We start from the raw sequence: 27,771 nt of genomic DNA on the forward strand, positions 1-27,771 counted from the left end.
GTTCGTTTAGACTCTCTTGAGGATTTGCTAGACGTGATGGCCGTGGAAAACCCGGTTATGCAGAGAATGTTGAGTGAGAGACGAGCCGCTCTTGGGTTTCCAGTACGAGATCCCCAAAAGTCCGATCCAACCCGTCAACAGCCGAGCAACCTCATCAACAGCCGAGCAACCTCATCTCGTAAACATTACATGGAGTTTACATCGAATGTTTACGAGTGATTAACATCGAAAGATTTACGAGGGTTTTACATCGAAATGTTTACGAGTGATTTACAACGAAAGTATTTACGTGTGCTTTATATCGAAATCATTACGTGGGCTTTACGACGAAATCTTACGTGTCGTTTACGACGAATTCTTTCCATGCGCTTTACGAGGAATATATTTCGTCGTAAACGTAACGAGTCGTTTACGACGAAACCTCCGTTACGATGGACGTTTAACAACGAAACATCTTTCAGACGAATTTACAACGAATACTGCCCTAGTAAAAAATATGTTTTCTTGTAGCGAGAATTGAGTTCCCACTCACACCACAACCATCAGGAAGCTCCTTAGCCGAGCATGAGACATTTCCCTGCTGTCTTATAAATAACACACGGTCTCCTAAGTCACTAACCTCAAGCCATTGACCAGTCTCCTCATGTAGCCTACTCACTCTGCATGTGAACCGACTAAAATCTGATACATTAGAATAAGAGATGAATTTCTTAACCATGAAAAGTTCTTCATCATTGCCACATGGCACCGGATATATTAGCGAGCCCACATGATTCAGGGGCAACACGTGACTCAGGTGCAACGAGAAAGGATCGATACTGAAAGTATATATCGTAGTCATACTCGCACGAATGGTTACATAAAACATGCCTCTGAAAGTTACTATATTTTCAGATGAAGGAGCTTTGAATCCCATAACCAGCTTCCACTTCATTTCAGAACTTCTTAACGCCAAAAAAAATCTACTGAAGCTGAGAAGCACAATGAATTCTTCTCTTCCCTCCTTGTGTAGGGGAAGAAAAGCTAGGCTTCTGTACTCTTTAGAATCAACTGATTCTGTACTGATGGCCAAGAGGGAAGATCTGGCCGTCACGCATGTTCATCAAAGTTGGATCAGATCCTGGGATCTTCACTTTCACTGAACACTGAAGAGGAGATGGAAGTTCTGTCAGATCCTCTGACTCATCTCGGCCTATCCCTCCTAGAAAATACTCAGAAGCAGAGGCAGGAGGAGGATTTTGGACTCTAAAGAGGAACAAAGGGATCTTCTCAAGGGTGCACAAGCCTTTGCTTTTGCTAGGGAAGTTGGCGAAGGAAGGAAGAGAGTAACTTGGGCGGCGTAACATGCAAGGAAAGGAAAATGTGGATCGCCAAAAGTTTGAAACAGAGCGAGCATGAACAATATCGAAACAGTCCTCCACATTCTCTGATATAATGTTCAGTAGCTCCTCTGGTAGAAGAGACCAGTCTGGCATCACGGATGATGATGACGATGTCTTCTTTTATTGTTGCAGATTCTAGAATCTTGAAAAAAAATTAGAATTCATAGGGTTTTACTAAATTTTTTAACATATATGAGCGCAAATGGTTTATATCAGAACAATCTACTATCCAAAACTGATCCGAGATTACTACAACAATAAGATTTGCCATTAAACAATGAAAACATCTTATCAAATCCAACACTAAGAGATACAAAGAGAACCTAGTTTTACGTACCAAACAAACTGGACCAGCCGCCACGAATCAGTAGGACCCGCGAACAATGTAAGAAACTCACTAAAATCAGATCTTAATTAGTAGTTTTTGTAACTGATCCTTAAGGGTTTTGTGTGAGCCCACGCACTAAGAACCTCACTAATGACCCCGAATAAACATGCTCTTCGAGTCTTCGAAACTTAGAAGTCAGACAAGATCTCTCTGTAATATAAACAAAAAAGTCGAGAAGTAGATTAGAGGAGGGTTTCTTCCCTTCATACTAATTTGGTAACCCGGAAGTCAAATGTAGTATTTATTACAACCTTATCTTATTACATAAAAAGTAAGGCTAAGTAATTAACATATTAAAAAAACTTATTGGCATGATTGTAGACGTATATATTAAGTCTATCAACTAAAATTACATATTAAAAACTTTTATCACTTAGATTTATATATAATGTTAACATAAAGATAGAAATTTAAACAAATTTGGAACTAAAAAAAATCTTTCAAAAAGGAAACAAAAGATATGTAAGTATTATATGAAGGAAACAAACTATTAGAAAAGTAAATAAATATTTCCCAACTAAATTAGATAATTCAGCAATTATTAATTTGAAAATATTATAATTATTCACTCAATCTTTTGAATATCATTAATATATATAAAATAAAAACATTATGTTATGAAATAAATATTATTTTTAATTTATGTGAATTTCTTAACACCACCTATAATTAGTTTAGTCAAATCATTTGTCATTTGTGTATTATAATCACTAGATGAGTATTTCTACCAGTGTTCTTAAATTGGTCTAGGTGTACGCCTAGTTGGGAAATCTGACCTCGACGAAATGATCTTTTTTTTTACGCTAAAAGAATTAATTTAGACGTTTGCCTAATCAGTAATATCGTATAAAACACTTAATTTCCGCTTATTGATTTCTGAAACATTAAATTTTACATAATCTCAGATTTCATATTTGTTTCTTTGTAATCTGAATGTAAGTTTTGGTTACATATATATTTCTCTTTAAAAATACAATGTTTTAATCATATTTGTTTTTCTGCTTGCATGTTTCAGCTGAAGAATAGTGTCCGACTCGGCCTTCCTTGTTTTATTTGCCAAGCTTGGTTACAACAAAGATATAAAACATATCTACATGTAAGTTTTGGTTAGATATTTCTCTTCACAGATATATATATATACACAATGTTTTGATTATATTTGTTTTCCTTCTCGCATGTTTCAGCTGAAGAATAGTATCCGGCTTTCCTTTTTTGTTTGCTAAGAATGGTTTTAACTTTGCATTTGTTACTTGACCACCATAAACTAAGTTAAATAGCAACAAATATATACACCATGAAGTTTGGGTTCCGAGTTCTATAAAAGACATAATTATGAAAATGAATGGAGAAAATGCTTAGAAAAGATCTACAACAAGACGCAAAAAGTATCAATAAACGTGAATTTCATAGGACAAGTCATGTGATACACTCAAACGTGAACCCTCATAAGATAGATAGAATTGTCTGATGTAAAACAATAATTCTACATAACTATCTAATGTTAAAAAAAGAATATATAATATATTGTCTACTTATGTTGTCATAGAAAGTCGTCTAGAACGCATGAGTTTTGGTAAAAATCAGAACACAGGAGGAGGAAACTAACTAATTCATAATTTATGTACTCAACTCATTTTTACATCATCTGTTTACTGACATGTCCGTCCTTTGTTGTAAGTAGACAGTGTTATATTATTATTTTTTATAAAATATTATTATGTTTTCTTATAAGTATAATATATAGATATAAAACATATCTACATGTAAGTTTTGGTTAGATATTTCTCTTCACAGATATATATATATACACAATGTTTTGATTATATTTGTTTTCCTTCTCGCATGTTTCAGCTGAAGAATAGTATCCGGCTTTCCTTTTTTGTTTGCTAAGAATGGTTTTAACTTTGCATTTGTTACTTGACCACCATAAACTAAGTTAAATAGCAACAAATATATACACCATGAAGTTTGGGTTCCGAGTTCTATAAAAGACATAATTATGAAAATGAATGGAGAAAATGCTTAGAAAAGATCTACAACAAGACGCAAAAAGTATCAATAAACGTGAATTTCATAGGACAAGTCATGTGATACACTCAAACGTGAACCCTCATAAGATAGATAGAATTGTCTGATGTAAAACAATAATTCTACATAACTATCTAATGTTAAAAAAAGAATATATAATATATTGTCTACTTATGTTGTCATAGAAAGTCGTCTAGAACGCATGAGTTTTGGTAAAAATCAGAACACAGGAGGAGGAAACTAACTAATTCATAATTTATGTACTCAACTCATTTTTACATCATCTATCTTTTATATAAATATATATTTGTTGTAAGTAGACAGTGTTATATTATTATTTTTTTATTAAATATTATTTTGTTTTTCTTATAAGTATAATATATTATATTTTTCAAAATAGGTTGCTATTTGTTTTTCATGTCAGCATTATATATCATATATGTGTCATTATATAATTAATCATATTTTATATGTACTATGATATAAGTAATCATAGAATTAATAGTATTTTATATGTATCATCATATAAATAATCATATATATTATATTTTTAAGAATTAATGTGAAATATAAAACCGTAATTTAAGTTGGTGTTTGAAATTGGGGTTTGTATTGTATTTTTCTTATATATATTTAAAGCAATTTTATAATGTTTTGTTGGAAAATATTTTAGTAAAAATCAATTTTTGAATAGATGTATATTTTGAATCAATTTTTGATATAAAACAATTTTAAATTGATATTTTATTTTGAAATATGTATATAAAGTTGAAATTTTGTTTTATGACTATTTTAGACAAAAGATGTTTTTAGGTAATTAGATTGGGGTATTTTCATATATTTTAAAGTTGGTCTAGATATATAGTTTCTCATAACATAATGAACTTTCATTTTTTTTAAAAAAAACATAAGCTTATTACTTTTTTCTTAATATATACTGATATCCATATTTACAAATAATATTATATTTTTTTTACTACTATACATATTTCCAAACACTTTCTAAAAGTACTTCTACTTCAATAAGATAGATACTTTTGTGGCTTGTATTTGTACTTGATCCAATCAAGTACTTTGTTAGTCAAGCACTTGTCTATATTTTAAAATATTTGGAAGTTGTTTGGTAATATTTGATATTTCTATTTAAAATTTTAATATGAAATGTACCGAAGCTTATAACTATAGTTAAATTTGGAATGTGCACCCGCACGGGTGTTTACTTCATCTGTTATATAAATATATATATTTGTTGTAAGTTGAAAGTGTTATATTATTATTTTTTACTAAATGTTATTTTGTTTTTCTTATAAGTATAATATATTATATTTTTCAAAATATGTTGCTATTTGTTTTTCATGTCAGCATTATATATCATATATGTGTCATTATATAATTAATCATGTTTTATATCTATCATCATATAAGTAATCATAAAATTAATAGTATTTTATATGTATCATCATATAAATAATCATATATATTATATATTTAAAAATTAATGTGAAATATAAAACCATAATTTAAGTTGGTGTTTGAAATTGGGGTATGTATTGTATTTTTCTGATATAAATTTAAAGCAATTTTATAATGTTTTGTTGGAAAATATTTTAGTAAAAATCAATTTTTGAATAGATGTATATTTTGAATCAATTTTTGATATAAAACAATTTTAAATTAATATTTTGTTTTGAAATATGTATATAAAGTTTAAATTTTGTTTTATGACTATTTTAGAAAAAAAGATTTTTTTAGGTAATTAGATTGGGGTATTTTCATATATTTTAAAGTTGGTAGATATATAGTTTTTCATAACATAATGAATTTTCAATTTTTTTTAATAACATAAGCTTATTACTTTTTTTCTTAATGTATACTGATATCCATATTTACAAACAATATTATATTTTTTTTTCTTACTGCTATACATATTTCCAAACAATTTCTAAAGATACTTTTACTTTAATAAGATAGATACCTTTGTGGCTTGTATTTGTACGTGTTCCAATCAAGTACTTTGTTAGTCAAGCACTTGTCTTTATTTTAAAATATTTGGAAGTTGTTTGGTAATATTTGATATTTATATTTAAAATTTTAATATGAAATGTACCGAAACTTATAAGTATAGTTAAATTTGGAATAAATACTTTTATTTTCATATACATGTTACTCTATCTAGTTCGTTCAAGTAATTTTCTTTAGTGTGTCATTAAATACCTAAAACTAATATTCTTTTTGATTTTTTATTACAGTGCAGTAGTTAAAAAATTATTTTAATGGGTAATACATATTTTTAGATCCAACACCAACGCCAAGTAATAAAACAAATAACGGCCGATCGTTTGAAAAAGTCGTGATACTTGATACTTGATTTATTTTTGCATATATTAAACTTCGTGGACTTATTACTTGAATTAACAACGCCGAACACTTAATTTTTCAAGGGTACGAATCAAGTAGCACAGATAAACCAAGTAACAAGTATCGACGTCCTACCCTAACGTTTAGAACTAAAATAGTAAAATATACTAAAACAAGAATCATGAAAAAATTAACCTTAAGTATTAAAAACAGAACCAACAGATGACTAAGTCCAATAAAAAAAACATTGTTTTCAACAAATAAAAAACAACACCAACATATGACGAAGTCCAATGTAAAATTTCTACCCGCTTAGTGTTCAACACGGAAACTCACCACGGGAGATGTACTGAGGATAGTCACACGATTCTCTCCTGAGAAACTCCAACAGTTGATATCGTCTTCCTCTCTTCCTGTATCCACTCCATATTTATAGACGTATGTTCCATTGTCTAGCTCATTTGTGAACAGAATTGAGTTCCCACTCACACCACAACCATCAGGAAGCTCCTTAGCCGAGCATGAGACATTTCCAAAGCGTCCAATAAACAACACGCGGTCTCCTAAGTCACTGACCTCAACCCATATACCCGTCTCCTCTTGTAGCCTACTCACTTTGCATGTTAACCGACAAAAATCTAATACATTAGAAAAACAGAGGAATTTCTCAACCATGAAAAGTTCGTCATCATTGCCACATGGCACCAGATATTTTAGCGAGCCCACAGGTTTCATGGGCATCAAGGGAGTCATGCGCAACGAGAAAGGATCTATCCTGAAAGTATACATCATAGTCATACTCGTATCACGAACGGTTACATAAAACCTGCTTCTGAAAGTTACTATATCGTCAGATGAAGGAGTTCTGAATCCCATAACCAGCTTCCACTTCATTTCAGAACTTCTTAACGCCAAAAAAAATCTACCGAAGCCGAGAAGCACAATGAATTCTTCTCTTCCCTCCTGGTTTAGCTGAAGAAAAGCTACGGTTCTGTAGTCTTTAGAATCACAACTGATTCTGTACTGATGGCCAAGAGGGAAGATCTGGCCGTCACGCATGTTCATCAAAGTTGGATCAGATCCTGGGATCTTCACTTTCACTGAACACTGAAGAGGAGATGGAAGTTCTGTCAGATCCTCTGACTCATCTCGGCCTATCCCTCCTAGAAAATACTCAGAAACAGAGGCAGGAGGAGGAGTTTGGACTCTAAAGAGGAACAAAGGGATCTTCTCAAGGGTGCACAAGTCTTTGCTTTCGCTAGGGAAGTTGGCGAAGGAAGGAAGAGAGTAACTTTGGCGGCGTAACGTGCAAGGAAAGGAAAATGTGGATCGCCACGAGTTGGAAACAGAACGAGCATGAACAATATCGAAACAGTCCTCCACATTCTCGGATATAATGTGCAGTAGCTCCTCTGGCAGACGAGACCAGTCTGGCATCATGGAAACGGATGATGATGATGATGATGATGATGTCTTCTTTTTTATTGCAGATTGTAGCATGGTTGTTGATGAAAAGCTGCGATTAAAGAATCTGAAAATAAATAAATAGAATTCTTAGGGTTTTACTAATATTGTAAACATATCGAGCACAGATGGTTTATATCTTAACACTCTACGATCCAAAACCGATCCGAATTTACTACAGCAATGAGATTTTCCATTAAACAATGAAAACATCGTATCAAATCCAATACTAAAAGATAAAAAGAGAACCTAGTTTTACGTACCAAACAAACTGGACCAAAGTCTTAGAGCCTTAGAAGTCAGACAAGATCTCTCCTTAAACAAAAAAAAAGGTCGAGAAGTAGCTATTGATGAAGAGGAGGGTTTCTTCCCCTCTTCCCCTCATGCTATTTTGGTAACCCGGAAGTCAAATGTAGTGTTTATTACAACCTTATCTTATTACGTAAAAAGTAAGGGTAAGTAATTAACATAAGGTCATACGTGGTGTCAATTAATTGGCATGATTGTAGACGTATATATTAAGTCTATCAACTAAAATTAAATATTAAAAACTTTTACCACTAATATTAACATAAAGAAAGAAATTTAAACAAATTTGGAATTAAAAAAAAAATCTTTCAAAAACGAAACAAAAGATATGTAAGTATTATATGAAGGAAACAAACTTTTCAAAAAGTAAATAATTATTCACAAACTAAATTAGATTATTAATTTTAAAATATTATAATTATTCACTCAATCTTTCAAATATCCTTAATATATATAAAGTAAAAAAATTATTTTGGAAATAAATATTATTTTTAATTTATGTGAATTTCTTAACACCACCTATAATTAGTTTAGCCGAATCATTTGTCATTTGTGTATTATATTCACTATATGTGTGTTTTTACCAGTGTTCTTAAATCGGTCTAGACGGACGCTTAATCTGGAAATCTGACTTCGACAAAATAATTTGTTTATGCTAAAATATTTAATTTAGACATCCGTCTAATCAACAATCTCTTATAAAAACGCTTAGTTGCCACTTAATGATTTATGAAACATTAATTTTTACATATTCTCAGATTTCATATTCATTTCTTTGTAATCTAAATGTAAGTTTTGGTTACATATTTCTCTTCAAAAATACAATGTTTTAATCATATTTGTTTTCTGCTTGCATGTTTCAGCTGAAGAATAGCATCCGGCCGAGCCTTCCTTGTTTTGTTTTCCAAGCTTGGTTACAACAAAGATATACAACATAATTATCTACATGTAAGTTTTAGTTACATATTTCTCTTCACAGATATATACAATGTATTGATTATATTTGTTTTTTTGCTTGTATGTTTCAGCCGAAGAATATCGGCCTTCCTTTTTTTGTTTGCTAAGAACGGTTTAACTTTACAGTTGTTACTTGGAAACCATAAACTATGTCAAATAGCAATAAAGATATACATCAGGAGGTATGGATTTCGAGATCAGTAGCATTACCATAGATCATTAGTTCAATTAGAAAGAATTCTGGTCATTGTGTCAAAGGTTCTCAGTTTGAATAATCTCCCCGGGACAAAACTAATATTATATGTTGTAGCTTCGGGGTTTGAGAAATTAGAGCTTGGGACCAAACCTTCTAATAAATTAAAAACAAAAACAAAAAGAAATATGTAGCATGCTGAAAGGAATATAGTTAAACGTGAATTTCATAGGACGGCTAATCTGATACAGTCAGACATGAACCCTCGTATATAACAAAGCTAGAATCATTGAACATGAAATAATATTTTTCATAAATTATAATATCATAATTATCCAGTGTTAAAAAAGATATACAACGTCATAATTGCCTACTTATATTGTCATAGAGAGTCCCCTATAACGCATGAGTTTTGGTAAAAAAGCAACACAGGAGGAGGAAACTAACTAATTCATACTTTATGTATTCAAACTCATTTTTACGTCATATTTTATTTTGTCAAATATACTATTACAAATTACGAGAATCATAAACAATATTACAACCGATAATTATACGTTCTTTATGAGGATCCAAGTTTAATCATCATCACCCTGAGCCGCCGGCCGTATGAGATTCAATCCTGAACCCTTTGAATTTGTTGATACTAAAATTCATTTAACCCCATATATATTTTCCTAAACTATCGTTCGCTTAAAACTCTAATTTTTGCATATATTTTTGAACATAAGTTCTTTGTTCTTTGTTTGACACAAACCAATCAGATCATGCAGTTATGTTATTTATAATATTTGACAATTGTAGTTTATCGTTAACCTACTTTAGGCCACCATTATCGCCGAACCTTAGTGGGGTTCTAAAAAAAAATTATTGCGTGGATCCCACAAAAACCATAAGAATCGGTCACAGAAATTATGAAATAAGGACCAATTTTGGAGTGTTTCTTGCACTGTTCGCGGGTCCTACTGACACGTGGTGGTCCGCGATTAGCTCGTTTTTGAATTTTTTTTTTCACACAAAAAAAAATCAAAAAAGGTTTCCTAAAAAACCATGCCACCGGTTTCAGCGATAATTATGTTCTTATTATATTAGTAAAACATAAGTATTTAAAGGGGAAAATGTAATGTGGTTTTGTAGTAGCAAGTAAAAGAACCAAAACTCTACGAGAAATATGGCATCGTTGAGAGAGTACACATCAAAACACCCACTTTTTATGTTTTGTTTTGGTATCTCTTTGCATAACCGCAAAAGTAAAAAAGAGAATGGTTATCACGGCTTCGAAATGGATACCGCCTCTTTGACGGCGATAGACGAGGATCCCTCAGCCATGCCGTTACCGTTGCTATTTAACTTCAACGTGTTCATTGTCTGTACGGTCTTGCCGGATAGATTGGAAGAAGAAGGGCGACCTCCGACGTCGCCAGCTCCAGGGATCAAAGAGTTACGCGTGTGGCTCGTGGCGGTTGAGATGGCAGTGGCTAAAGATATAGGCATGAGACAAAGACCTTTTCCTTGAAGGTATTGCATCGCCGAGCCCATGTCTTCTTCCATTAGCTTCGCCACTTGATGCTCCGTCATCGTCAAGCCGTCGTTGGAGTTTCCTGTAGGCTGGTTACCCCCGGCGACGGCGGATGACGCGCTCCCGTGGGACCCACCTGACTGAAAAAATATAAATAAAGACATTTCAAAATAAAATTAAAAGATAAAGACAAAAAGGTGAAACCCTAAGAGCAGCTTGGGGTTCATCATGTGAATTTTTTATTTTTTTATTTTTTATTTTTCGTTTGATTTTTTTTTTTAAAAAAAAAAAAAAAAAAAAATTGACCAATAGCGGGCCGCCACGTGGCGTGGGGCCCGCTGAACAGTAACGACCCGGGTTCACTCCAGCGAATCTGCACGAGCCGGGTTCATTAAAATCCGATTATTTTAATATTTTTTCTTCTCGAAAAACGTGTGAACTTTTGTCTTGAAACTCCAATGCGGATGCCCTGAGTAGTTATAGTTGGCACGCATGTTTTCTCTTTAGTCTTTTCGCCGTTTTGAACTCCTTGCAAGACTTATCTATTTTTCACAAAAATATACTTAACGCAGAACATATCTAACTATATGAGAAATGCACTGTTAGGCAAAATTTATATGATATATTTCTTAATTATCTCCATTAACTTGGATGCTAATTACTAGATATTTTGAAAGGAAGAGCAGTAGTGAAATTAATTACCTCAGAGATTTGAGAAGAAACATAAGCAGCACCACCTAATCTGCTCATGCTCAGTACCTAAAACGCAATAATTTAACGGATTAGTACACCGACTCACTATTATTTAATCTAAAGAAATACAGTACAACCACTATAAATTAATAATATTGGGAATTTAAAATTTATTTAATTTATAGAAATATTAATTTACAAAAGTTTTTTTATTTAGATTTTTTATTTTAAGATATATTTATTCTACGATAAAAGAATATATTTGATTTTAGTGTATAGAAATTAATTGTTATTTTTTAAAATTTGAAATTTATATTAAATTTATTATAATATTTGGTGTATATAATATAAATTGCATAGAATTTAAATGTAGTTTTAGATATAATATTACTAAATCTCATCAAAATATATTAATTGTTAAGAAAATATAAAGATAATTCCATCGTGAATATAAAATAATAAAATATAATAATAAGTTTTTACTTATATAAAATATGTATAAATATAAATTATTAATTTATAATTTTAATGGGACCATATATTTACATAAAATTTTCTAAAAAATTATTATTTTATTATTTTATCGATTTATGTCAAATTTTAAACCGGTACAAGTTAGAACCGGTAAAATTTATTAATTTATAGGAATTATTAATTTATCGAAGATTAATTTATAGAGGTTATACGGTAGACATTAAGCCAGGAGTGTAGATGACAAACTACAATAATAATTAAAGGAGAGGGAGCATAAGGAATTTTAGTTGCAGAGGCCCATATTTGATTAACTGCTATGTAAATAGTGTAAATACGTCAGCTTTTCTTTTTGTCTAATATGTCAACTACTACTAGACAAAGAAAGAATCTTCCATCAATACTGAAGTGACTATGATAAATCGTAAATTTAGTTTCTAAAAAAAAAGATTATTTCTTGTTCTATGAAACCAAATGAAATTATGAGTGTAAGAGAAATATAAAAGAGAGATTCACCTTGACTTGGAGTTGTAAGAACTTAACATAATCTATAATCTCATCGAGCATCGATGCCTTGTCTGTCTGCCAATTATTATTTATGTAAATACACAAAAAACAATCTGTCAGAACTGAGATCCTAACACATTTATTACTGCATTAATTAGCTTTGTTATTGTAGCCTAATTAATAATCTGATCAGTGTTTAATCATTTGACTGATATTTTTATATTTAGAGTGTAAACCACCAATTATATGAGAATGAAAAAAAAAAAACTAATTTTACTTGCTAAACCCCAATTTTGGGATAAATTGTAATTTTCCATAAAAATGATATTGGATCATGCATATACAATCAGAGTAGTGAATTAGTTTTTAAATGATCGATTCTCTTTTATATATTAAAAAAAAACTGAAAATGAATTAAATAAAATACCTTATTGCCGTTAGGAACAAGTTCTTGAAGAGCTTTCATTCTCTCCGCAATTCTCTCTCTCCGTAACTGCCCCATAAAACAATTTTCAGAAAATAGTAAAAAAGATTTAAACTTTCTTCTCAAAATTAAAAATGTCTACGCCTTTCTCGGTAACAGATACGAGTTAAAATGCAACGAAAAACATTCAGGATAAAAAATGATTAAAAAATAGTTCGAACCCTCTCGGCGATACTGTGAGGATCAGTAGCTTGACCTCTCCTAGCTCGGACTTTAGTCCTACTCTGGGACGGAGACACCGCAGTACCACCAGTATCTGTGGACGCACTCGCTTGCTGTTGTGGTTGCCTTTGCCTTTGGCCTTGTTGGTGCATCGGTCCACCTCCCGACCCCTAAATTCATCATAAATATCCATCAAGATCGGTTGCCCAAAAAAAAAATCCATCAAGATCGAAACCTAGAGAGAGAGAGAGATTTGTTTAGGTTTATTACCTGAGGGATGTGGAAAGGACGAGACCCGGTGGCGGAGAAGCCATTGTAAAGAGCATGGGCGGAGGAGCCATCAACGTTGTCGTTTTGATGATGAGATGATAAAGGCATCATCATGATCTGTTGATTCCTCGAGTCCAGGAAGCCATCAGAGGGAGGAGGCTGAGGAGCATGAGTTTCGTCGACCGAGGGCCATGGAGCGGAGGCAAAGATGTGGTTTAGGAAGTCTTCGTGGTCGAAAGTAGTCGCCGGAGTTTGCATATGGGAAAAAGTTGAAGGAGTTAGAAGGGAGTCCATCATCTTCCACACTTTTTCTTCGGAGGAAGGAGTTGTAAATGTTGAGAGGTTGGGCTTAACTATTATAAAGAGAAATGTGGTTAATACACTTATTAAAGTTGTTACCAAAAAAAAAAAAAATACCATTATTTAAAAGGTTTAGGGATTGAAAAAAATAATGATAAAAAATTAACTAATATCATTTTTGTGATCGGTTGAAAAGAAGAATCAAAACACTTCTTTTTCTGGTTAGCAACCCATACTGTATGATGATTAATCGATGACTATCATTGCCTTTAATTTCCGTTTAACTTTGGTTTACCTTTATAGACTATCTTAATTATTCTTTCCTACAGCTTGATAAAAATTCAAATAGTCGTTGAAGAAGATATTCACATATAACATATAAGTAGCTAATAACCCGCGCCTTACACAAAATGTGATTATTAGTTTTGTTATTTTTTAATAAAGAGATATTAATCTGTTTAATCTGGATATCGGTTCGGTTTTGGGTTGTTTTCTGGTTTTTAATCTCTTAAAATATACCTATCATTTTAAATCAGTACTTATTTGGTTTGTTCGGTTAAAATGTTTGATGTTTTGGTTTTTTTCTTTCCTGTGATAATTAAAAATAACTATTATTTGTTTGTTTTCATGCTATGAATCTTAGATAGTCATGATGTCAAACCAATGGTTTCATATTATAGTTTTTAAACGGATAATAGTTAAAAAAAGAAAAAAAAAATTATTAAGACAAATTATTTTACTACAATTTGGTCGATAGTGAAAGAAGCATTAAGAAAAAGAATATTTTAACTTCCAAAAAATTAGATATTTCAATTGTGGTAAATACTTAGTTATAAGGTGCTCACGTCAATGTGCACATATATGTGTATGTAAAAGTATATAAAGATGGTTGATAAATATATAAAGATACTGTTAATTAATAGTAAATGACATATTTTTCAAAATAACACATGAAAAATAAAATTCTTAAAATGAAATTATTTTTAAAACAAAATATTGTAAAATTTATATAAACTATAATATTTAACTTATATATAATTCTTTAAATATATGCATACAACAGATCAAATTGGATATTCGTTCCTATAAATATTGATATTTGTGATTTGCTTTTTTTTTTACGGATATTGCATTTTAGTATTTGATTTGCTTCGTAGAGTAAAGGATATCCTGATTTTTCGGTTCAAATCAAAACGGATAACGAATCAAATCAAAATTTATGAATAATTTGTCCAGCTCTATTCGTAAAGAGTAAAAATAACGTAAATAAGAACCATGCATGTGAGATTTATATTAAAAACGTAAAATACATAGTGTGAACATATTTATGTAGCGTTTGGCTAAGAATCTCTTTACATTTGACATGTGTCTTTTTTAGTGTGAACGCATTTATTATAATGCTTCTACATGTGACATGTGTCCAGTTTAGTGTGAACGTATTTATTAAAATGTTTCTCTTTTAATATATATAAGGGATGTATAACTAATGTATAATGTATAACAGTTGAAAAGAAAAACATATAATGTATAACACGGCAAATAGCAAGAGATTAAATATTTTCTTCTCTAGTTGGTTTTCATCTGTTTTTATATCTTAAGATAGTCTATTAACGACTTAAATTTGTTCTACGAATTTCAATAGTTTTTATACTCCTCGAGTTTCTTTCAAAAATCTAACATCGAATTCTTCATATTCAACATTACAGGGAAAAACTAACCATATTTCATCTATATATACTAAATGGAATAAACTATACACACATATTTTATCTTTTCACGATGAAAATATCTAAGATCAATACTATTAAAATAGAATCAGTTTTAATAAATCTACTTAAAAAAGCACGTTAGTGTATATATATATATACATAAAATCTGAGAGTGTAAGAGAATCCTATTTCACTTGGGAAAAAAAAAGAGATTTCATCTATTTACATAGTTATATTATAATAATATAACTAAAATTATTAAAATCTCATATTAATTTCAAAACTCACAAATGTAACTTTAATATGATCATTACAAAACTCATAAACTAAAATGCATAACATAAATATAATGTATTTACTCTATATGACAAATCAAATAGTTTATTTAATTTTTTATACTAATAAAAAGTATATGAGAAGTTTAATCACATTTTTCTGGGATTTTACTGGATCAACATGTGTCGGTTCACGGGTTAATGGCGGGTTTTTAGGTTTTATTGCATTTTTAGTTAATGAGTTTTTTCATTAAATCGAAACCATATTATATATGGTTACCAAATTTACCGTTTCGACTGCGGGTTAAATCGTGTATGAAAACACTGCTTATATCTTAAATCGTCTATAAACCACATATATATCCAACTAAAAGGATTTAAATACTTTGTAAAAGTACCATAATTTTTCACGCCATCTAAATGTAGTGCATTATTAGTCATCAACATTTGGTTTCAGTTTTTTTTTTTGGTTTTTGGTGTTGTGTTTTTAGAAATTTAGAAATTCTTCAAGTACTTACAAAGTATAGTTCGGTTTCAGTTAAGTTATTTTGGTTTCTACTTTGGTTCGGGTATCAAAGTTAGGAACCAATTAATATCCAAAATAAATTCGGCTCCAATTTGTTTCCAGTTCGATATGGTTTTTGGTAATTTCAGATTTATAATAAAAAAATTGGATAATTCGGGTTGGTTAGTTTAAATATCGGGTTATTCAGGTTGTTTGGACAAAAATACGAATAATTCTGATAATTTTTAATATTTTAAATAAAAAATGGGTAATTCGTTTTTTTGGGTAAGTCGGTTTATAAATAATATTTTTAGATATTTGGCTATTTCAAAATTAAATATAACAAATATTTGTTGGTATATAATTTGTATTTAAAAAAATTAGATACTCTTAGTTTTTGATTCTGTCATGGTTTTTTGGTTCTAGAGATATTGGATCCGCTCGGTTATATATGAAATTCAGTTTAATTTTGTTTTTTTTTATGGTACGGTTCAATTTCTTGGTTTCCGATAAATGTGCTCAAATCTATATTTTATCTTATACAAAAATTTGTGTAAAAATCATTTATTTAATTCTAAAATAAACCCGCGCTTCTAAAGCGCGGATCAAAATCTAGTAATTATTAAAACTCGATTTGGTACATTCATCACTGATTCTCAATCCCATCATATAAGTAAGTGTTCTCTAGAAATTCTTCTGTTTTTGCCTTGTCCCCAAGATTACAAACATCCTATCCCGAGATGATGCTATTTGAAATTTATAATCACAATATATATGATACTAATATAAATGAAATTCCATATTAAACGAAAAAAGAGATTCAGTATCAATATAGACTATTTAGTAACTTATCTTTTGGAAATATTTATAAGTAATCACGACATCAAACTAATTTTCTACGTAAAACTAGATATTCTTTAAAGTGTGCCACAATCACCGTTCTTTATTTTCAAATAAATAACAAGTTTTTCTAAAGATTAAACAGATTCCGATAAATACATATTGTGAATCAGTATCCGGGTTCTTATCACTTTCTCTTTGGATCCATTTATACATTTAGTTTGTAGCCTTACATTTCTGTAGTCTGAAAATTGCTGTTTTCCTTTTCCATTGCCACAATATGAATTATTTTTCATCAAACAAATTATAGGTGAGGAAGTTTTTCATTCTTTAAAGATATTTAAGAGACGGTTCTTAGTTTTTCTTAGTTAAAGTTAAGAGACAGTTTATAGTACGCTAAAAACCACATCCTAAGAACTCCGAATAAATATGTCCTTACCTAACACACGTATATCAGCCACACTCATGCGCGCACGCACACACACATATATAAATATATATATACTGGTTCACGCATTCGACCAAATTCAATGAATAATCTTTCCAAGTCACGATTCTCTCATGTTTATAACTGAACAATATATATGCTTATCTACGTTTCATATATGCCTACGTATGTGCACATACACATACGAAATACGTATACATGTCGTACTTTATAAACCAACAATGCGCGGGACATTCTTTAACAAAAAAAATCTAAGGCATATGGAGTCTTCGTGTTGGCGTCAGCGTCACTTCCCACCGTTCGTGTTATCGCCTTATAGGTTTAAAATCGGTGAAAACAAAATCGTTATAATAGATGTTTTTTGAATTTATAATATGACATCTTAACAAATGAAATGAGTCCTACTTGATTAAGTTTGTGAGGAAACCAATGCAACATATTTGTTGATATGCTTTAAATTTTGTAACATATTATCATCTTTACCAAATCTAGATCCACGAATCTGTTAGCACAAGTTTTTGAATTGAAAGACTCTTATTTCCGTATTTTTTCAAATTATAAGTGTTGTTTTGATTAAAACACACAAATATTAAGATACATACTTTTTTTCTTTAACATCTATCTATCTTATTAAAGTATAAGTACCATTTAGATATGTTTGGAAACATGGATAATAGTAAAAAAAGAATAAAAGATTGTTTGGAAACATTGATAGCAATGTATTAATTTAATATTTTATAATTAACTTCCTAAATCTACATATACTATACGAATGAGTTTATATAAAAACAAACATACACGAATAGACCTGTAATTTTGTAATATATTTAGACGTGTTTTTATGTTGGTCAAATGCTAATCAAACAAGAAATATGATATACATACAAAATGTAAACGTGAGATTAGAGATCAAACCAAGTCATACACACCCAAAACCATAACTGATCATAAGAATACCATTTCATACAAACCCAAAACTACATAAATTCACTAGAGTTATGTATAAACCACATATAAATGTTTAAAAAAAAAACAGATATACAATAATAGAAACAAAATTACCCAACATACAAACCTTAATTTTTTATGGACTATCAAACCGGTCATTATTATATTGATTATTCAACTGATCAAATAATTTGAAATGTCATCGAATTTACCGCTCACCTTAAAATTATTACTACAATGTTTATGGCTTACAACATTTTACGGACGTCCCTGTTACATGACACAATGATGAAATACATAGTTTAAACAATAAACAAAAGTAGTTAAGATGCAATCGTTAAATTTTTCGTTTTCTAAAGTTTATATATACTGTAAAACATGTACCCGTGCAGTCGCACGGATCAAGATCTAGTTTAATTTGAAAGAGAGAACGACTAGTGATAATTATATTTAATTTTTACCTTAAATTTTTTAGTTCTGTTTCATTTTTTTTGTATTTGGCATTAAATTAAACAAATTATAGTGTGAAACAAGAAAAAACTTTCACAACTTGTATATTGAAACAGATGGATTATATTTAAGTTTTTCTGACTCTAATGATCTACAACATATATTTAGCTTTGAATAATAATATATTTCTGTTTACTTACGGTTATAGCTGATTTATTGAACTACATTCGATTTATGTGTCGTTTTACTTTCTTATTTATTTTCTTATTTACTTGTTTTCATACTATGTTCTTATCTTCTTGCATCCATTATTAAGATATTGATAGTAGATTTTGATAAATGTCATACTGGTGGTAGAGTGAAACTATTTAAGAAAGTATACTAATGGGATTAGTTTTATTGTTTTATAAGGAGATGTTCTGCTTGATTAAGCACATGGGACATTCTGCGTTCGCACAAACTCACAAGGAGAGAAAGATGGGCTTTAATTACACTCATTGATTACTGCAAATGTTGGTCAATTATTTAATGTACTACACAACAAAGCTAGACAGAGGAAGAGAGCGATGAGCTAATTAAGTATACTATTACTAAGACATAGGAATACTTTAGAAGAAAGTTAATATGATACTACTAGTTGTTTTTGTTTGTTCCTAATAAAGTACATCGAAGTCATAAAATATCTTTTTTACATTCTTCTAAACAAAACTAAATTAATTAGATATAAGTATAATTTGGTATACGTCTTTGTCATTTCCTCCTTTACACCTCAATCCGCATATTCCACATAAATTGAAATATGTTATACCGATGGACAATCGTATTTTACTTTTTTTTTTCCCTAAGATCACCTCTAGCGTATTTTGCTATTTTTGCTTTTAAAATAAAGAATCTTTATAATAGAGATGAAGTTTACTCTAATGTATTCTTCTATAATATCATTCTTTAAAATATAGAATAAAAATAAAGATTGATATTTCTTACTCTATAAATAGAGGGAAAAATAACAATATCTATTTTAGAAGAAGATATAACAATGGTTGAAGTCATTTTTCTCTAAATGTTATTATATAATCAAAAATAGCAATGAGTTGGAATGCTTTAAAGCGAAATAAATTGAAGATGATTGCTTTTGTCCTAATAAAGGCTACGCTTAACTTGAAAGAAAATCACAAAAAAATCTTCGAATAGGCGATCACTAACACTTTAAACTTTTAATGTTTTTAATTAACATTTTAAACCTTCAACATGACATCTATATCACGAAAAACCTTCAACTTAGCTTACCTATTCATCATCAAGAATATGACCGAAACTATTTATTTATGGATCAAAAGTGATGAGGTGTCAGCTTTTTTAATAAAAAATAAATAAATATTAAGTACAAATAAATAAAATCAGAAAACTAAATATAGAGTCGACGTAAAAAACTATATTAAAATTTGATTTGTGTATTATCCATTAAAGTGTTTTTTTACGATTTTATTGTTTGACAGTGTGTGTTACTTAATCCTAATGATCTTGAATGATTTTCAAAAGATTATTTGTTATAATTATGAAACTATCAAATCTTTGTTGACTATGTTGTTAGCTAATAAGTATAGAATTTTTTTAGAGTCTACAAATGTAGACTGCAGTGGAAGACGTACAAATGTAGACTGCAGTGGAAGTTTACGTTGAAAATTCTATTAAAAATGCATTTGTGTATTATTCATCATTTTTTCATGATTTAATTGTTTTACAGCGTGTGTTAATAAATCTTAATGGTCTTGAATGAATCTCAAAAGTTAATGTGTTAACTAATAGGTCTATTTTTTCAGAACTAGACTTACTTATAATTCTGCCTTTGTATTTTTATTGTTTGAAATATACACTTGAGACATTTGGAAAGTTTTGTGATTAGTTTTACTCTTGAAACTTCTTGGAAAGTTTGTATAGATTTTCTTATTTCTTACATGTGAGTTAGTTATTGTTTTATCTTATGGTGGTTTTAATTGATTAGATAATTCGAGTATCTTGTGAAAAATTAATAGTTAACAAAAATTATTAATATCGTACAAATGAAACACAACAAAATATGGATACAATGTTTATAGATTATGCATCAAAATAACTTTTTTTTTATCAACAACATAATCAGATTCATATTGACTCTGAAAACCAAAAGGGGAGCTCGACATCCATGTGGACCACGAAAGATGGCTGTTTCTTGGCACTGCGTGCTAAGCTATCCGCCTTTGCATTGTGCGTCCTCGATATATGAATGATTTCTGAGCTGAGAAAACTTTCTTTCAGGATCTTGAGTTCTGCCAAGTAAATTGCAAAAGCTGGTCATTCTTCTGATTCCGAAACCATCTTCACCAATTGAGAACAATCTGTTGCAAATGTGACTTTAGCCTGACGTAAGTTCCTCATACATTCCATCGCCCAAAGAAGTGCTTTCATCTTCGCATGCAGGGGAGACAGACTAGCCCTGACATTTCTTGCCTCCATCAAACCATCAAAGCCTTCTAGAGTACTATATCAACCTTGTCCAACCATAAGCTCATTCTCTTTCAAAGAACCATCTGAAAAGCACTACCGACAGGGAATTGACGGTAGAGGCTCTGTCCCTGTATTTGGTACTGCCCTCTACATCTTCAGTCCATGTGCTTCAGTCCATAGAGTTGACTCTGTTTCTACCAGGCCAAGGGTATCCCTGGGATCCATATCCTAATTACTGAAAATTTTGTTATTTCTTGCTTTCTTGATATACCATAGTATCCATGCAAATTGATGATCTTCTATTTTCGGAGTAACTTCAAAAAGATGGTCCATATTTGTAAAGAGCGCATTAGTTGGAAAAATTGTAGGATTAGACAGTATTTTTGATAGCGCCCACACCTGAATCGCTGGGGGGCATTCGAAGAAGACATGGTTAATTGATTCCTCTTGAGCCCCACATCTGGCACAACATATTTCTCCTTGTATTCCTCTTGCTCGCAAATTATTTTTCACTGCTATACACCCTGATACCAGTTGCAATAAGAAGTGTTTTATCTTCGGTGGACATCGTACTGACCAACAAAACGCCTTCAAAATATCAACTATGGGTCCAAACACTTTCAGTGGTTTTTCCTTATCTGGGTAGACCTGTTCCACTTGATAACCTGATTTAACCGTGTATCTCCCATTCTTTATGAAATGTCATCCATCTCTATCTACCACTTGAGTCCTACTCAGTGGTATACTTTCTATCATTTTCACATCATGGGGATCTACCAAAGCCCGAATAGCCTGCGAGTTACAAGTTCGCGAAGCAGAATCTATGAGAGAGTCCAATGTAAGGTCTGGATAGGTATCATGTTGATTTTTAGTTGCTGGTTTCAGGCGAGTGGTTGGGAGTCAGGGGTCATTCCATACAGCTATAGATGATCCTGATCCCACCCTTTTAATTAGTCCTTTGCTTACCAGAGATCTAGCTGAAACAATACTCTGCCAGCCATATGACGGAGAGTATGATCGGATTGGCTCCAGGGGTGAGACATTCATGTAGTACCGTCCATTTAAGATTCGTGAAAATAATGTGTTTGGCTTTTCTATTAATCGCCATAACTGTTTGCCGAGTATCGCCATATTAAAATCCGTGATATCTTTAAAACCCAAACCTCCTTCATCCTTACTTTCGCATACTTTGTCCCATGATTTCCAATGCATACCTTTTGTACTTCTCCCTGGGCTCCACCAGAAACGTCCTACCGTGGTAGTCAATTTCTTCATGATTGCCTTTGGTAATCGATAGCAATACATGACATGATTTTGTAAAGCCGTTACTAATGATTTTATAATCACTTCCTTGCCTTCTTTTGAAAAAAAAAGTCCATCCATTGATCCTATTATTTAACTGATCCTACGTGAAACTAAAAACTTGTATCTTGGAACCTCCAAGATTTTCTGGCAGTCCCAGATAAGATCTCATGCCCCCTACATTCTGTATACCCAAAATGTCTCTCATCTTCTGTCGGTAGGCTTCCTCAATCTTATGTCTAAATTGAATGGACGATTTTTGGAAGTTAATAAGTTGACCCGAGACCTCCTCATATTCCTTTAAAATCCTGAGAATTGTTTGACACTCGTCCTTTTGTGCCTTGCAAAAGAAAAGACTATTATCTGCAAAGAGCAGATGAGATATCGATGGACATGCTCTGGCTACCTTCATTCCCGTTAATTGTTTCTCTCTCTAAGCCTTCTGGAAGTTCGAAATTAAGGCCTCAATACACATAATGAGAAGATATGGGGATAAAGGATCCCCTTGACGTAAACCGCGATGTGGAATTATGAGACCCCGCAGTTGACCATTCAGTAAAATATGATATTGCACCGAAGAAATACACTCCCTCATTAATTTAATCCAGTGAGGGTCAAAACCCAATTTCCGTAAAAGGGCGTAGATAAAGTCCTACTCCACCCTGTCATACGCTTTACTCATATCTGTTTTAATTGCCATGTATTTTCCTTGGCATGCTGTATTGGTTCGCAGGCCATGAAACATTTCATGAGTTATAAGTATATTATCAGATATCAGCCTTCCTGCCACAAATGCCGATTGAGTTTCTGAAATGATGGAGGGGAGACAAGTTTTCAAACGTTGACACAAAACCTTTGAGATGATCTTGTATCCTACATTGCATAGACTTATTGGCCTTAGTTCCATCATCTTTGTAGGCTTCTCTATTTTTGGATCATACATATATTAGTAATATTTAACCTTGGATCCATTTCTCCTGATACCAGAAAAGTATTTACCATTTCAACCAAATCTCGCTTAATTATGTGCCACGAATGTTGTAAAAAGAAATATGTCATTCCGTCCGGTCATGGTGCCTTCTCAAGATGCATCATGAACAAAGCTTCTCAGACATCTTCCTCTGTCGCTACCCTTAGTAACCATTGATTCATCTGTGTAGTGATACTAGGTATTATCTCTGCCAGAAAACTATCAAACTCAGATGGGGGAAGTGGTACTAAAAAGTTTCTCGAAATATTACTGCCACTTTTTCGACACCGTTGTCCTCGGTAATCCAATTTCCCGCATCATCATGCAAACCCACAATCATGTTACGAACACGTCGTTGTTTTGTTAAAGCGTGGTAAAATTGTGTATTGAGATCCCCTGATGTGTACCACATATTCCTACTCTTCTGATGCCAATATTCCTTTTCATCCTTATATGCGTCTTGCATTTTCCTAGATACTTCTAAAATTTCCTCATGTGATCTATTATCATCTGTCTGCACCTCCTCCAGGACTTTTTGAAGATCATTTATTTTTTCCTTTCCATATAGTGGGTTGGCTTTCCGCCATTTCGAGTTTTCGTGACGACAATTACTTATTTTGGCAACAATATCTCCCCCACTTCCATCATTATCTTCAGACCATCCCATGGCAATCGATTCCATAAGACCTTCATGTTCAATCCATCTCTTATCAAACCGAAACTGTCCTTTCCATCTGGTCACTTTGTCTTCTAGAAAGGCTACTACGGGTCGGTTGTCAGATCCTACCATCCCTAAATATTCTGTATACGAACATGAGAATAGAGTGTGCCAATCTTCATTTGCCAAAGCACGATCTTGACGGTATCGGACCGTCACTGCCCCTTTCCCTTTCCCCCGCCGTCCTTGCCAGGACATTTTGTTTCCCCGAGCCAGACACTCTAATAATCCACTGTCTCTGATCATATTGTTAAAAGGGATAAACGAGTCTGCACTTCTTAGAGATTCCCTTTCTTTCTCATGATTACCAGTAATGTCATTTAAATCTCCAATAATAAACCAATGCTCTGAGCGTGAGAGCCGATATCTAGTTAACCTTTCACACTAATGTTCCCTCAACTTTTGGACCGGATATCCATAAACAAAAGTTAAATAAACCTTTTTTCCAAGCGCCACCGCTTCCATATCTATCATCATGTTACTTGAATATAAGATCCTAATTTGATACTCGTTATTATAGAAGAGAGCTAAACCACCACTCCTCCCGATGGGATCCACTGTTACCAAGCTATCATATCCAAAGTGCGATTGAAAGTCTTTAACAAAGTCTGTGTCTTGCTTCGTTTCAGATAAAAATAAAAAATCTGGTTTATGTTTTTGCCATATCTCTCTGAGGTAACTTATAGTCCACTTGCATCAAAATAATTATTTACAGAATATTTTAGAATGATAAATTATTACAAAGGAAATTTTATAGATTATGCATCAAAATAATTATTTACAGATTCTTTGATTATTCATAATCTTGATGCCTCAAATGAAGTCCTCGAAAAGAGTACATGCAAAATAAGATACAATTATGAAAAAAACATAAGATGAAAAAATTAAATCATATTTTAGTAGACTTCACTAGAAGTCTATACTAACAAAAAGTTTTCAAATCTAAAATGTACATTTAGAAAATTTGAAAATAGTTTGTTCTCGAAAATATTTCAAAATATATTTTTTAGCCTAAAACAGTAATAATGCAAAAACATAGAGTTTGAATCTATAAATTTAGTTCAATATGAACACAATAATACAGATTTAAAAAGAATAGATGTAAATCCTACATTTTTGGGAAGATGATTTGAAAGCTTTAGAAGGCCGATTTTTTGGTACATCATATTCATGCATTTACAATTCCCTTGTTCATTTCGTGGTCGCTCGTCAGCGACCAGCGACTGCGACATGATGTCGCTGATAGTTGTTTGTTTGAAGGTCGCGAGGTTGCTCGCAGCGGTTGTTGCTGAGTTGTTCGTTTCCATGTCGCGAGAGAGGGTTCTCTGTGGCCACCGGAAATTGATCGGAGAGAGAGCTTGAGAAGAGAAGTTTTTGTGTGTGGCCGCGGTGGCGCATAGAGCATACAAATATAACTTATTGGCGCATAGAGCATACAAATTGGAATTCTCGAAGGAACCCAAACAGAAAAAGAAAAAAGACATAACTAGAGAGGACTACTAATATAACCAAAATACAAATCAAAGAGAGATGACATGCTTGGTGGAGAAGACGGAGGGAGAGCAAGAAGCCGGACTCTCAAATGGCGGTCAATCGAAATGCGGATAGATGCTGGTGAAAAGGATACTTGTGTGAAAAGGTGGGAGCTGCGTCCCTTCCAAATATAAGAAACTGAAGCTTGGAGAAGGAGCTTGATGATGGTCGAGGTTGGGTTCTGAGAAGGCGTTTGGGTCTGGAGGACCCAATCGATTGCAGAACCGAGCTCAAGAGGAGGATGCTGCCGTATGCGGGCAGCTAGAGTACCCCATACTTGGCGAGAAAAGTGACACTGAAAGAACAGGTGGTCATGGCATATCCATCTGAGCAAAGGAGGCAAGCTGTGTGGACACTTATGTCTCTAGCGTAGGAAAATGTATATGGAATATTTTTTAAAAAATTATTTATTGGTTTAATTTCGAGGTTTGATCAAGTTTTCGGGGAACAGAGAGTTATAATCAAGATTTGTCCAAAATACGATAGCAGTGATAGCTGATAAGTTACACTAAACCATATTCAGTTTTTGGTAAATGTTATAATTCCATGTATCTTATAGTAAAAATTATATGGTATGATAGAAATTGTAGATCTATAAGCGAATTTGCTATAAAATACAAATTATTATTTTATCAAATAATTTCTAGTGTATAGATAATAATGTGTATTATATTTCAAATAGAAATTATAAATATCAATAATACTATATTTATTAATATTTTAATAAGATAATAAAGTAGAAAATATATAAACATATGATTTTATGTATGTAATTTTTTCAATTACCAAATAGAATTAAAATTCAATTAGATGAACAGTTTCGCTTTAGTAATTTAAATGAAAATAAGAAAGTTTATAAATATATTTGAAAAACAAACAAATAGCTGTATAATTTTTTCAAAATAATTTGTATATTAACAAAGTAAACATGGAACATAACCAAAAAAAAGTAAACGTAGAAGAATGTTCACATTTTTTCAAACAAAGTAACATGATATTTGTATGTTGGTTTATATCCCTTGATGATATGTAGCACTAGTGACTCTAATACATGTTATAGTTTCTTGTAAGTGAAAATAAAAGTTATTCCCTGGACTTTAAAATGATCAATGTTTTAGTAATAATGGTAAATTGTAAACGTCAAAGAAATTAATTTTATTTATTAAATGTTGATTGGTTAAATGGTGTGGAAATAGTTAATCACAGCATATAACATTTAAAATCAAAATTCAATATGTTTTTGATATATTTGAAAATTCCAAAACATACATCAATTTAAAAAGAATGGAATGTTTGATAAAACTTTGGATTTTTTATAACACTTTAGTTCATTAATTTTGAATTTATGTGGGCTTATATGCTGTCAAAATATATTTTTTACTTTTCAAAATAAAAATACGTGATTGGTAAACCTTTTATTGAATAAGTTGTTAAAAGTATGTGGAATATCTATTTTGGATTTGATTTGTAGCGTATGTTGTTATATTTTATTTTCTACAGGTTAAGTTTCGATCTCTAAATAACGAATAGACTGGACTATCTACCTACACCTACTCATTCATTATTCAACATCTATGAGGTTCTCCAACGCCTTACGAATCCAAACACTCCAAACAATTATTACAAGTTCTTTAGGAAATGGGCACATCTTGCACTTTTGGTAGACATCACTCACTCACTGTTTCCGGCGGAAGATTTAGGTGGTGGGTCTATGCTCCGTTTTTGTGTGTGTGTTTTTTTGTTTAGACTAGTTCTATTTCTATCTACTATGTTTTGTTAATGTGTTTCTCTGTGTATTTTGGTTTCTTTGGCATTTGTTTCGAATGTTTCCTTTTGATAAAAGATTAATTCTGAAGAATGAATTCTGCCAAATTTTCTTTTCGTAAAATTTTTGAACTATGGTCTTGATTGGTAGAGCTGATGACAAAGTAATACCAGTTTGCTATAGAAGCATTATGATACAAAAGCGGTATGTTTTCCAAAATGTAATTAATAAAGCGATCGGTAGAACAGTAATGATTCATATATAAAATTAGTATATGATATACAATTTGTTTATTTCTGAATAATATATATATATATATATATATATATATATATATAT

General features: G+C 31.5%; 2 protein-coding genes and 1 pseudogene across 3 annotated transcripts; all 3 read right to left on the reverse strand.

Annotated features, from left to right (window-relative positions):
* Positions 1-1,653, reverse strand: part of LOC106338929 — a 6,520-nt pseudogene extending 4,867 nt beyond the window's left edge.
* Positions 1,654-6,468: 4,815 nt separating this feature from the next.
* LOC106341330 (F-box/kelch-repeat protein At1g64840-like) lies at positions 6,469-7,656 on the reverse strand. The gene has a single exon (XM_013780115.1). The coding sequence runs from the start codon at positions 7,654-7,656 to the stop codon at positions 6,469-6,471; it is 1,188 nt and encodes a 395-aa protein (XP_013635569.1).
* A 2,490-nt stretch (positions 7,657-10,146) lies between these two features.
* Positions 10,147-13,539, reverse strand: LOC106340131 (transcription factor bHLH66). Of its 2 annotated transcripts, XM_013778991.1 has the most exons (6): positions 13,186-13,539; positions 12,915-13,085; positions 12,697-12,762; positions 12,279-12,344; positions 11,301-11,357; positions 10,147-10,738 (listed from the first exon to the last, which is right to left on the reverse strand). In XM_013778991.1, exons 1-6 carry the CDS (start codon positions 13,480-13,482, stop codon positions 10,349-10,351), a joined length of 1,047 nt encoding a protein of 348 aa, XP_013634445.1. In that variant the 5' UTR covers positions 13,483-13,539; the 3' UTR covers positions 10,147-10,348. The 2 variants fall into 2 exon arrangements, with proteins under 2 accessions (XP_013634445.1, XP_013634446.1); XM_013778992.1 differs by lacking the exon at positions 12,279-12,344.
* Positions 13,540-27,771: the final 14,232 nt, after the last annotated feature.

Source organism: Brassica oleracea, chromosome C4 (genome assembly GCF_000695525.1).
Source record: "Brassica oleracea var. oleracea cultivar TO1000 chromosome C4, BOL, whole genome shotgun sequence".
Lineage (NCBI taxonomy): Eukaryota > Viridiplantae > Streptophyta > Magnoliopsida > Brassicales > Brassicaceae > Brassica > Brassica oleracea.

Excerpts from the sequence above, each read along its gene's own strand:
- LOC106340131 (XM_013778991.1), bottom strand. The coding sequence starts at position 13,482 with ATGATGGACTCCCTTCTAACTCCTTCAACTTTTTCCCATATGCAAACT. Across the intron at positions 13,086-13,185 it reads GTCCTTTCCACATCCCTCAG|GGGTCGGGAGGTGGACCGAT; the intron begins GTAATAAACCTA and ends TGATGAATTTAG. Across the intron at positions 12,763-12,914 it reads CTCACAGTATCGCCGAGAGG|TTACGGAGAGAGAGAATTGC; the intron begins GTTCGAACTATT and ends TTTATGGGGCAG.
- LOC106341330 (XM_013780115.1), bottom strand. The coding sequence starts at position 7,656 with ATGCTACAATCTGCAATAAAAAAGAAGACATCATCATCATCATCATCA.